This window comes from Mandrillus leucophaeus, unplaced genomic scaffold (genome assembly GCF_000951045.1).
Source record: "Mandrillus leucophaeus isolate KB7577 unplaced genomic scaffold, Mleu.le_1.0 Scaffold7, whole genome shotgun sequence".
Lineage (NCBI taxonomy): Eukaryota > Metazoa > Chordata > Mammalia > Primates > Cercopithecidae > Mandrillus > Mandrillus leucophaeus.
In genome coordinates this window covers 1,912,702-1,924,867 of record NW_012107585.1, presented here as the reverse complement: position 1 = coordinate 1,924,867, position 12,166 = coordinate 1,912,702, and the positions used below count along the sequence as shown (strand labels likewise).

The following is a 12,166-nucleotide window of genomic DNA, read 5'->3' as shown; positions in this document are numbered from 1 at the left end:
AAGTGACAGCAGAGAAAGGCAAGAGCGAGGGCCAGAGAAGGCGCTCAAGGAGGTAATGGAAGCCCAGAGTGTGGGGTCGCCGAAAGGGAGTTTTCCTTTCTTACATACTTGCCTCAAAGTTTCCTGGGTCCTGGGAAAGATGTTAGACTCTGAGGGCACAAAGATGCTTAACACAAGGCCGCCACCATTTCAAAAGGGGAAAGTCAACAGGACCAAATGCTGCCAAGAGGCTGGAGAGGACGAGCCAAGAAAAGGCCATTGGTTTGTTGAGCAAAAGATCACAGGGGACCTCTGAGAGTGCAGTGCAGTAGGGCTGGGACGGAGCCAGGTTAGATGGGGAGGAAGGAAGAAGGCAGGAGGCATGGGCTCTCACTATGTACAGCACTGACAGGAAGATGGCAGGGATGGTTTGGAGACTTCAAGTCAAAAGGTTAGATTGCAAAGAAGCTGAGGGCTACAAAAGCATTTTTAAATAATTTATTAATCTGGAAAATAAAAATTCATTCTCCTGAATCCAGTAATTCTGCTTACAGGACTCTAGCCTAGGAAAACAATCAGGAATGCAAGACTAGGAGACAATAATGAAAGAACTTTAACTCTCTATTTTATGCACTTATATAGAATTTCAAGTTTCTACAGTAGCATGTGTCTAATCATTTTAAAATAAAGATTTGTAGTGCTAAAAAGGAGAAAAATTTGCAGACATATATACATAAAATATGCATAACATCCATATAACAAAACACAGGAAATGACATTAATGTTCACTATTAGGGGAATAAATAGGGAAACTGGGGTATAATTATCCAAAGCGTTTTTTCGACAAGTCAAAGAAAGTAATGAAAAATATACAACACGAAAAAAATTCATCAGTTTGGTGAGGGAAAAAGGCCACAAATTTAACAAAGGCTATAATCACATTATGAAAAAACATGCATAGAAAAACAGACTGAGAACCAAACCAGACACATGGGAGACCTTAACAAAGGTTGTATTCCATGATAGAATTTGAGTGACTTTCTCTTCTCTACTTTCTAACACAGTTGCAAAACAACATGGTTTTTACCACTGCTTTTGTTTTTATTCTTTTTACTTTAATTTATTTATTTATTTATTTTTGAGACGGAGTCTTGCCCTGTCACCCAGGCTGGAATGCAATGGCACAATCTCAGCTCACTGCAACCTCTGTCTCCCAGGTTCAAGTAATTCTCCTGCCTCAGCCTCCCAAGTAGCCGGGATTACAGGTGTCCACCACCACACCCAGCTAATTTTTGCATTTTTAGTAGAGACAGGGTTTCACCATGTTGGCCGGGCTGGTCTTGAACTCCTGACCTCGTTATCTGCCCGCCTCAGCCTGCCAAACTGCTGGGATTACATTACAAGCGTGAGCCAATGCGCCCGGCTGCTTTTGTTTTTAAATAGGCACATGTCACAAAAGAAAAACCAAAATGACGCTACAATAGCCAAAGCTTCAGAGCAGCAAATGAGAACAGGAGACGGCAGCCTCACCAGCCAGCCCTGCCTGTGGATGCTGCAGAAACACGATGGAGCGGCTCCACTCACGCACACCCAGCATGGCTCTGAGCCTCCGTCACCTCATGCAAGATGAGGGTCTCAGAACGGATCATCTCTAAAGTTACTTCCAGGTTTAAAATTGTATGATTCTAAGCTGAGAAAACCAAGAAATTAGAGAACAGACATAGGCATTTCTCCAGTTTCCCACATAACATCATATACATGTGGCAGGGGGCAAGGGGAGTCTGTGTACTAAGTTTTAATGCTTACGCCATATAAAACAGTATACATTTAACAAAATATGACATACCAATCATAGTTTTAAAAGATGCTTACAGGCCGGGTGCAGTGGCTCATGCCTGTAATCCCAGCACTTTGGGAGGCTGAGGTGGGCAGGTTTCTTGAAGCCAGGGGTTTGAGAACAGCCTGGCCAACGTGGTGAAACTCCATCTCTAGTAAAAATATAAAAATTAGCTGGGTGTGGTGGTGCACGCCTGTAGTCCCAGCTACTCGGGAGGCTGAGGCAGGAGAATCCCTTGAACCTGGGAGGCGGAGGTTGCAGTGAGCCGAGATGGCACCACTGCACTCCAGCCTGGGCGACAGAGTGAGACTGTGTCTCAAAAAAATAAAAATTTAAATTTAAATTTTAAAAGATGCTTTTGTACAAATTGCTAGAAGGAAAATATAGTAGATGGCTGTAAAGTTAAATATTATTTCTAAGTAAAATAACAATATAAAACAAAAATGCTTCAGTGAAACAGCAAGGCCACACGACAAGTTGCCCTGTCAGCTGCAGATGGTCCTGTCTCCAGGAGTTCCCAGAAGAGTGGACACTAGGCTACAGTGCTAGAGAAATCTCTGGGAGGAGACAGGACTGCAATTGGCCTTAACGAATGGATTCTGGGTTTCTTTTTGGGTTGATGAAAATGTTCTGGAATTAGATAGTGGTGTTGTTGCACAACCTTGTAAATCTACTAAACAAAAATCACTGCATTGTACACTTTGAAAGAGTGAATTTTATGGCATATGAATTATACAGTCATGTGTCACTAAACGACAGGGATACACTCAGAAAAAATGCATCCTTTGGTGAATTTATCATTGTGCAAACATCATAGCGTGTTCTTACACAAACCCAGGTGGCAGAACCTACTATACACCTAGGATACACGAATGGCCAATATCATATATGGGGCCCATCACTAACTGAAATGCTGTTATGCGGCATATGACTGTACCCCAACTAAAAAAAATGATGCAGTCAGAGGTAACTAAACAGAACAGTGTGGAAAAAACAAAAGTACACTTGACAAGTGTAATAAGGAAAAAGGTAGGTTAGAAAAGAAATGTCAAAGAGTTCTGAATGTCAGGAAAAGTTAACTGGAAATTATTTGTAAGACTGTAGAGTAAGCAAAGACTCATGGACAAAACTGAACCATCAAATGCTTTGGAAAGAATGTCTGTTTCTCCACTGGAAAAACAAGCCTCAGGTAAACAGGGGCCCGGTCCTGTTCACATGATGGGTATTTGAGTGTCAAATGCGTTTATGAATGAGTGACTATTTTCAGATTTCACTGGTTTTATGTGAAGAGTAGGGAAGAACCATGACTGGGTCCATCATGAGATTCACTGCAATAAATATCAGTCTGGGCCTATGCAACATGACTCCGAACCAGGAATATTTACACAGATTGCTTAAAAGGTGAGAAAAAGAGATTCTGCTCTCCATCAATGATATGAAATGTACTTAATAGGTATAAATGCAAAAATGCTTCATAGTTTAGCTCTAGTTACATAAAACTAAGCCTCTGAACAGACTCCACTTGTGCAAAAGAAAGAGAAAAGGGAAGGAAAAAAGAAGAATAAGAGAAACACAAGGTAAGTACAAGAGAAAGAAGGGGTGAGGTGGCCACTGTCTCTTTAAGAAGCTCCTTGGAGACACATAACTGTAGAAAGCCTGGTGAATTCAACATTGATTGGGAATGAGGTAACCACAAACACCACTGTCTCAAATGAAAAGGAATTCAAGATCTGACCCAGAAAACAAGCATCGTAACCACCAGATAAAATTTTAATGATAAACACAAGATGCTGTACATACAAGCAAGACTGAAGTCTCTCATGCTAAGCCATCAACGTAAGGTTTTCTTAGAAAGAAGAGCCGTGAGGAGCCTCTCTGACCCACAGATCAGGTTTCATCCTATTGATCCACAGAACTCGGCCATCGTTTTGCTCTGTGTTGGCATAATCTATAATGTTGAACAAACCCCGAGGGAACAGAGAGGCAGGGAAAGAAGGACTGGCATCTGGACTCATAAGGGGCCTGCCCTTCGGGAGCTCCAGAGAAGAAATTCGTAAGTGGTTTTGAGATTCAAGGCTCTCCTTTATTTGTAAGTTCTTTTGTGACTCATTCAGTACAGTCTCAGCCTTCTGTCCTCAAGTGTCTTCTGACACTCTAGGCAGAGATCCCTTTAGCTGGAATGATCTAAGTAACTTCTGGAGTTCCCACCAAACTGTAGCATTTGTGGGTAGAAAGGAGCTGCATATCGGGCGATCGTAGGCCCATATTTTAGCAATGAGGTGGAGAAGCCCAACGTGCACTGATAACTTAATGGACAGAATCGCAAGTATCTGGACCATCAATCTTTCTAAAACTAGTTCTGCAGCACTCCCAAGAAAGGCTTTCACCTCTAAATCATAGCCAGTAAAACAGAAACTGAAGAAAAGCATTCCTCCTGGGTATATCTTGTTTAAAGCAGAAATACTTCTTTTCATAGGCACTGCATACCACAAAATATTAAAATAATCCGACTCTTTGGAATTTCTATTCAAAAGGTGCTCTTTAAGGAATGCTGCTTAAGGAAAGATTTTTCTTTAAAGAAAAGGACTCCTCTACTACTGAGTTTTAAAGTCCAAGGTTTGTTTTGTTTTCCCATAGGCAGGAACTTCCCTAAGGCGTCTCACTCCATAGCTGATCCAAACTCAGAAATTTAAGTGTTCTGGTCTCTACTTTATGGTATTAAGTATACAATCTGAGGCTGTAGTTCATGACATCTTCCTAATCCAAAAAGAAAACTGATCTTACTGTACAGTAATTAAGTATATAAATGTACCTCTGTAACAAAGTAGGAAGACTTCATCAAAGTGGTTTTTGGGACAGAAGCTGAAGGAATTTACAGAAGCTAAAAGTAAATGTCTTGGCCATGGAGGAAAAAAAAAAGCTATTTCGGGACAACTTAAGTAACAAATATGTACTATATGGTGGGGAAGGAAGATTATGCGTGGCCACAGCCCTTCTTCACAATAAGGGATTTAGAAAAAGAGAATGAGAACAGGGCCTGTCTGTGCCAACACTTATTATATCTGCTTGACTTTTTTATGTCTTCATAAAATACAAACTGTTTGCCTTAATGAAAATCTCACATAACATGCCACAAAAGTGATTTAAAAGCTGGGAAAGACATATTGAGACAAATGGATCACAGATCCGCTCTACACCATGTGCTTCTCACCCTCGCTGCAGCGCTCTCACGTCCTCGGGAACAGAATCACAGAGACTCTCCCTCTTCCACATGGGCTGTAACTGAGCGAGGTACATGCTCTCAAGGGAAGCTAAGGTCACTGGTACTCAGAGGGCAGTACGTGAGAAATGAAAGACCTTCAGATGCAGAGCACTCAGTGGAAATGGTTTTGCTTACCCAGCAATGACCACGCCATCGTGAGAATGCACATCACACAAAACCGCGTCAGGAATGTGCTCCAGCTCACTCACGGCACCTTTGCGATTCTGCGTGAGGAAAAGGGGGATGCAGTTTAGACTATTCTTGGGACAGCCCAAAAGCCAAGCATCGTGCTTTTTCACCTACTTTCCACAGCAATTCTCTACAGCATAGACAGCAAGTGCATTCAAAGTTCTGTGGGCATTCAAAAAGACAAAAATGATGACTCACATGCTAAGCTATCAAGCATGGACGAGTTACCATATATCCCAAAGGCACCGAACTCGAGGACATGGGATGTGTGAGACACTGCCCCATCTTCCAGGAGGTTACAGAATAGAAAGCAAATATGTGCTCACCAATAACTACCATCCACAATAGGCTGGCACATATCTGCTGGGAGTGGCAAGTATCTAAAGAAGCTTATAAAGTATACGAAAAAGTTCAGTTCAGCAAAAAGAAAGTATTACATGATACCTTACCTGTTAACTCTTATGAGGATTCTCAGAATAAAATGCAAAATTATATACAAATAGATAAAGATCAGGATAAGAAAAAGGAGAAGAGATGATACTATTTCTAACTGAGAGGTCAGAGGTTTCATGGAAATAGTATTTAAACAAAAGTTTAGGCCAGGCGCAGTGGCTCATGCCTGTAATCCCAGCACTTTGGGAGGCAGAGGCAGGAAGAGCACTTGAGCTCAGAAGTTTGAGACCAGCCTGTGCAACATAGGGTGACCGCATCTCTACAAAAAATGTAAAAGATAGTCAGGTGTGGTGGCATGTGCCTGTAGCCCCAGCTATTTGAGAGGATGAGGCAGGAGGGTCACTTGAGTCCAGGAACTTAAGGCTACAGTGAGTTATGATTGTAACACTGTACTTCAGTCTGGGCAAGAGAGTGAGACCCTATCTCTTAAAAAAAAAAAAAATTAAATTGAATTACAATGAAGGAAATCTGAATGGATATAAAGTATTTACATGTGGGAGGTTGGGAAAAGTGAGACAGTTAAGCCACAAAGCAAGCATGAATAAAGATAGTCGAGAATACCATAATTTCAATTTTACCAGACTGGGACAAGGACAAGGACTAGAAACAGTGTAGTACCCAGCACAGTTCTTAACATACAGCAAGTGTTCGATAAGTGGTAGCCATTATTATTATTATTTCTATTATTAGGAAAACGATTATGACATCATTCCATTAAAATACACATTTATTAAGCATCTAGACTCCAGAACTGAGCAAAGTAATTCGCATGATGGTCTTAATCCAAGCAACGAGTCTAAGGCTGAGACAAAACTGGACACATCCACGTGGAGCTGTCCTATGACTGGAGATATGGGGAGGGAAGGCAAGGAACTGGGAAACAGCTGTGTGAGGGCCGCAGCCAAGGTTACAATAGCAGAAAAGCTCTTGTGAGGGAAAAGGTATTGAAAGAAAAATAAAGGGTCTAAGATGAAAACCTGCATGTATGCAAACACCAGGAAAAACAATACTATGGCCACCATAGTATTATGGCAAACACCAGGAAAAAGAATACTATGGCCACCATAGTAATTAGTTTAGCAAACGATTTCCAGGTTGACATTGAATTGCAGTTCCAGATAAGTTCATGCATTTGCAGGTCATTCCCTTTGTGGAGGTACCTGAGAACTCTGGGGTCCCTTCTAGGGTCTCCCCAGACACTGACTTAGGAGGTACCAAACCAAATCGCCTGCCTAACCCATCCTGAAGTAGAGCATGCACAGCACAGAACCTTGCATCTGTGTGGAGAGGACTATGCGCTCCTACAGCCAACCTCGCCTGAGCACTGAGTGTGGACCAGCCTCTGCAGGAGGAGTGGCAGACACTTGATGACAATCATCCTCACCATGAAGCCATGAGCAGTGCCACTCCTAGCTCCCACTCTAGAGAAGAGAAAATGGAGGCAGACAAAAGTAAAGCAACTTGCCCCAACACTGCCTTTCATTTCTTTTTCTTTCTTTTTTTTGAGACAGTCTTGCTCTGTTGCCCAAGCTGGAGTGCAATGGCGCAATCTTGGCTCACTGCAAGCTCCACCTCCAGGGTTCAGGCGATTCTCCAATCTCAGTCTCCCAAGTAGCTGGGACTACAGGCTTGTGCCACCATGCCTGGCTAATTTTTGTATTTTTAGTAGAGACAGGGTTTCACCATGTTGGCCAGGCTGGTCTGGAACTCCTAACCTCAAGTCATCCAGCTGCCTCAGCCTCCCAAAGTGCTGGGATTACAGGAGCGACCCACAGTGCCCAGCTGCCTTTCACGTTTTGATAAGGCTTTCTTTCGTTCCAGAATTTTGGTAAGAATCCCACCATTACATTTAATGAAAGATACATCGTTTAAAATTTCACTCCTAGAATTCTCCTTGTTAATAGTGTCAGGAAATGGACCTGACACGCTCCAAATAGAAGTCTCCCTCATGTTTGGTTTGGCCTGCAGTCCACTCCAGTTCACTCAATCAACAGCCATGTAGTGAGTATTTACCTAACAGATGACTTCGTGCTAGTTAGAAAGAAATACTAAATAGCCATTCAGCTAGATTGCATATAACTTGTGAAGTCTTACTAAGTGCCAAATGCTAGGTGGTGGGTCTTTAAAACATTGTCACTTCTGCCACCTCCAGGCCCAACAAGGACACACCTGTCCTCTTCCCTTGCTTTCTCCATCACCAAAGAGGAAGCAAAAAACACAGCTGCTGCTTTTTTCTACCAGGGTCTGACATCTTCGAATTCAAGCCTGGGGATGCCAAATATCTCCAAGTCTCCTGCTTGTAAATCTCAAAAGTATCTCTCCTTTCTGGAGAGAAAGGCCCCATTAACACTCAGTTCTTAAGCTTTCCTTAAATCGCAGCCTCTCCCACCAGGGTTAGACCCTCTGCTTTCTGACCCTTTGTCTGTCTGGGCAGCTTTCTTTGTCATACGTTTCTGCCTGTGTCCATCATCTGGACCTACCCAGGCAAACGGGCAAGAGGGATTGGGGGCTTCCTCCAGATGAGTTTATTACCGTAGGTCGATGAAAAAGGGCACTGTGGGGCCAGCGTGACCTGTCTTAGTGGTGGTGTCTTAACGGCCTAAGAAAGGATAACCACACTAACTCTCAGAATAGTGGTTCTCGACCGGGAGGGGATTTTGATTCCCAGGGGACATTCAGCAATGTCTAGGGGCATTTCTAGTTGTCATGATTGGGGGAGGAAAATGCTACTGGCATCTAACGGGGAGAGGCCAGAGATACTGCTCAACAGCCTGCAATGCACAGAACAGCCCCCCACAAAAAGAATTAGCTGGCCCTAAATGTCACTAGTGCTGGGGTTGAGAACCCCTGAATTAGAGAGACACTGCTCTTATTGACTTTCCTAGAAACTGTGTGAGGTTGCCCAGATCAAGCGTATCGGTCACTAATCAGGTTAGGAGGTGACTAGGGACAGACAGGCACATAGGCAATATGTCACTATCAGTAATGCACAAAAACTTGTTAATCTCAAAGTCTATTAGGATTGACCTTTACGGGGGTAAAGAGAATGTTTCCATCCCTTCTCTGCCACTGAATCTCCAGCCTCCCAGGTGGGAAGGAAACACTGCCACCACACTGCTGTCTCGTCATGCCTCAAACAGCTTTATGTAACACGGCTCTTGACAGTTATCTCCTATGGAAACACTTCACTGTGCAAATTCTTAGCTGTGATCTAATATTTCTGTAGAGACTTTGAAGTGATAAATGTTATGGAAGCACGCCAGTAGGTTATGTGAGGGAAGAGAAGACAGTGCTTAGAGATGTTTAATCATCTCCCTCTTACATTTACTGGAAATGACATTTTCGGCTCCTCTTTTGTATGCAGGTAGTGCTTTTGCTTTCTGGGCCCCTCCAGAGAGTTGGTGAAAGTCAAAGGGGCTGCACAGAGCACTCCTCTGACCACCCTAACAATCAGAGAGGAAGTGGCTGGCAACTCAATCTCACCCTTCCTCTCCTGCAGAGTAAGAGGACGTTCCCAAATCTTGAGGCTGAAAACAGAGGCAAATCATCTAATGGCGAACAAAATGGGCAACAAGTCACCAACAGCTGAAGGGGCGGCTCAGTGTACCCCTCTCCCTTCGCTGTTGGCAATTAATCTCAGGCTATGAGTGAAAGCTTGGATACCCATGTCCTTGCAGGCTATTCTTTCACAGGTAATGATATTGGCCACTGCCCACCTTCCAGTTGGTTCGTAACATGTGTTCCTTGGCTCGGCACTCTTGGAAGATGAGCTTCCAGCAAGAATAGTCAGAGATGCTGCTATCCGGAAGGTGCCCTTCCTGCTGGCACAGCCTGTACCACAGCACCTCATCCTCCGCAATCACCTTCCACGTCTTGCTCACCTAAAACAGCAGAAGTGACACAAATGTCAAATTCTGCAATTAGAGAAGCCCCTTGTCATCCAAAAATCAATCAACACCTATATTATTGCCCTGGGTTTATGGCAGTATAAAATGTCTCATTAACAAAACACTATGAGGTGAAAAAAAAATACAAGCAAATGTTTCCAGTTTTATCTTTCAAGATTTCAAAATTGTTGTACCACCATGTAATATCACATTTTAGACTACTTGGTTCAATTGTAATCTAACAAATAAGAGAAGAAAATACACAAATACATAAAATGCAAAAAACACAAACTTTTACATGGTAATTAGCTATACAATCATACAGAGCTTTTCAGAACAGAATCTCTTTACTTTTGACAAACAGCATTTGTATTTCCACCTTATAGAATTGAAGATTGATGGCCTCCGAAATCAAAGGCTGTCATAAAATTACCTAAAACCCAAACATCTGGTCAGGTAGAAAATTCTAATTTAAATTGCATGTGAGAATTTAGATTTTAAACATATGTACATATTTAATTAACAGAAAACTCAAGCCATTATCCAGGACTAAGATTAGATCTAGAAAAATTAATGTTATGTCTGGCCTTTTAAATCCCAACAGTATCCAGAGGAAATAGTCATTTTAACTATTAGCATTTTGTTTTCCAACACTAATTTAGGGGAACAAAGAGTTTACTTCATCACAGGATAATATGCAAAGTTGGCCAGACTGCAAAAGATGGACTCTGTTGGCAGATGAGCAACTGATCGAGCAGATCAGTGTGATACCGGTCTGCAGAGCATCCTGGGAAAGCAGGATCAAGTGCCTGATGCTTGCTCTCCATCCAAAAGTTGAGACTCACTTCTAATGAAGAGTGGTGACAGGTAGGTTACAGTACCCTGTACTTTTTAACACTCCCTTAGGGCCACTTCAAGACTCAAAGACAGAGATAGGAAGAAGGAAAATGAGAGAAAGTAGGAAACCAGATTCTTACTGCACAAAGGGCCTCAGCTGATAAAGCACTGACAGAGAGTTAGCTTACAGGATGGCAGATTAAAGACCTGCTCCTCCATAACAGCAGTAAGAATTCCACCAAAAATGATCAATCAACTTTTTCAGAATCTGGAAATTAATAAAAGGATTGCAACATTCTGAGGAACATTTATCCAAGAAAAGTGCCTGAATCTCAGTAAGAACAGTGACGTCTGAGTTGTTTTAATGTGTGCTAATTCTGTTTCCTCCTCCAGCTCCGGGATTGCCTTAAAAATCAACAGCCTCGTGAAGACAGCAGCTGTAAAAACCGGCAGCCTAGCAGCCATTAGAGAGGCCAGACACGTTTAGAACCCCCCAAAAATCAAATCCCTAGAGAACTGTCACCATTTGACCTGCTGGCAGCTTGCCAGAAAGCTCTATTCTCAAGGCTTGACTTTATCTGACCTAGCTGAGCACTCTCTCTGTTCTATCTCCAGGGCATTTGCCCAAAATAGTAAGTGGCAACTGCTTAACTCTGCAGCTACCTGGGGAGGCACAGACAGTTGAGGCAAACAAGAGGCTGACCAAAAAGCTTGAAAGAAAAAGCTGGGAAATGGGATGCCCATAGGAAGCTCTGAAAGGCTCCAATATATTCCTGGGAGTCTGGAATGCCACATGAACGTATAGGGCTGTGTGTGTGCCCAGGAAAGACCAGATAAAGCCCTAACCTCTCCCCTCTGGCTGACCTTGAGGGTCTGCACCAGCAGGAAGTGAAGGCTAAGGCAGAGTTGTAAGCTGCTACAATGGTGAAGCAGTACTCTAACGTACAGACAGCAGCTCAGCAAAGGCTGGGGGACTTACTGGTTTAGTGGATTTAAGGAAATCTCCATTTGATAACTAGCTAACCACTAAGCTAGCCAAGCAGAGACTTTAGTAGCTGCACATGACAAAGAATACAAATTAGAGAATAAGTCCAGAAAAGTCACTAAACAAACAAACAGCAGCAACAACAAAAATAACAACCGCAATAACAGCAAATTCTGCAGAGGGAGAAAGATTCTATTTCCAGAGTTTCCATTATTTAAAACGTCCAGTTTTTAACAAAATTACAAAAGCATGCAAAGAAACAAGGAAGCAGGGCCCATACACAGGGGAAAAGGCAGTCAACAGAAGCTACCCCTGAGAAAGTCCAGACGCTGGACTTACTAAACAGAGACTTTAAATCAGCTATTTTAAATATGTTCAAAATACTAAAAGAAAGCATGTCTAAAGAAATAAAAGAAAGTAGAAGAGCAACGTCTTACCATATAGAAGTTACCAATAGAGAAATAGAAATTGTCTGCTAAAAAAAAATAGGGAGGCTGAGGTGGGAGGATCACCAGGTCAGGAGATTGAGACCATCCTGGCTAACATGGTGAAACCCCATTTCTACTAAAAATACAAAAAATTATCTGGGCGTGGTGGCGGGCGCCTGTAGTCCCAGCTACTCGGGAGGCTGATGCAGGAGAATCATTTGAACGCAGGAGGCAGAGGTTGCAGTAAGCCAAGATCACATCACTGCATTTCAGCCTGGGCGACAGAGCAAGACTCCATTTCAAAAAAAA

General features: G+C 42.7%; 1 protein-coding gene across 1 annotated transcript in view; it reads right to left on the bottom strand.

The window, feature by feature from the left end:
• The window catches only part of FBXW8 (F-box and WD repeat domain containing 8), a 119,367-nt gene that overhangs the window by 76,062 nt on the left and 31,139 nt on the right, over nucleotides 1–12,166 (bottom strand). The window contains exons 4-5 of the mRNA XM_011964541.1: nucleotides 9,437–9,601; nucleotides 5,214–5,302 (exon numbers count right to left, since the gene is read on the bottom strand). Coding sequence (XP_011819931.1) covers nucleotides 5,214–5,302; nucleotides 9,437–9,601 — 254 coding nt within the window. The remainder of the gene's footprint in view (nucleotides 1–5,213; nucleotides 5,303–9,436; nucleotides 9,602–12,166) is intronic.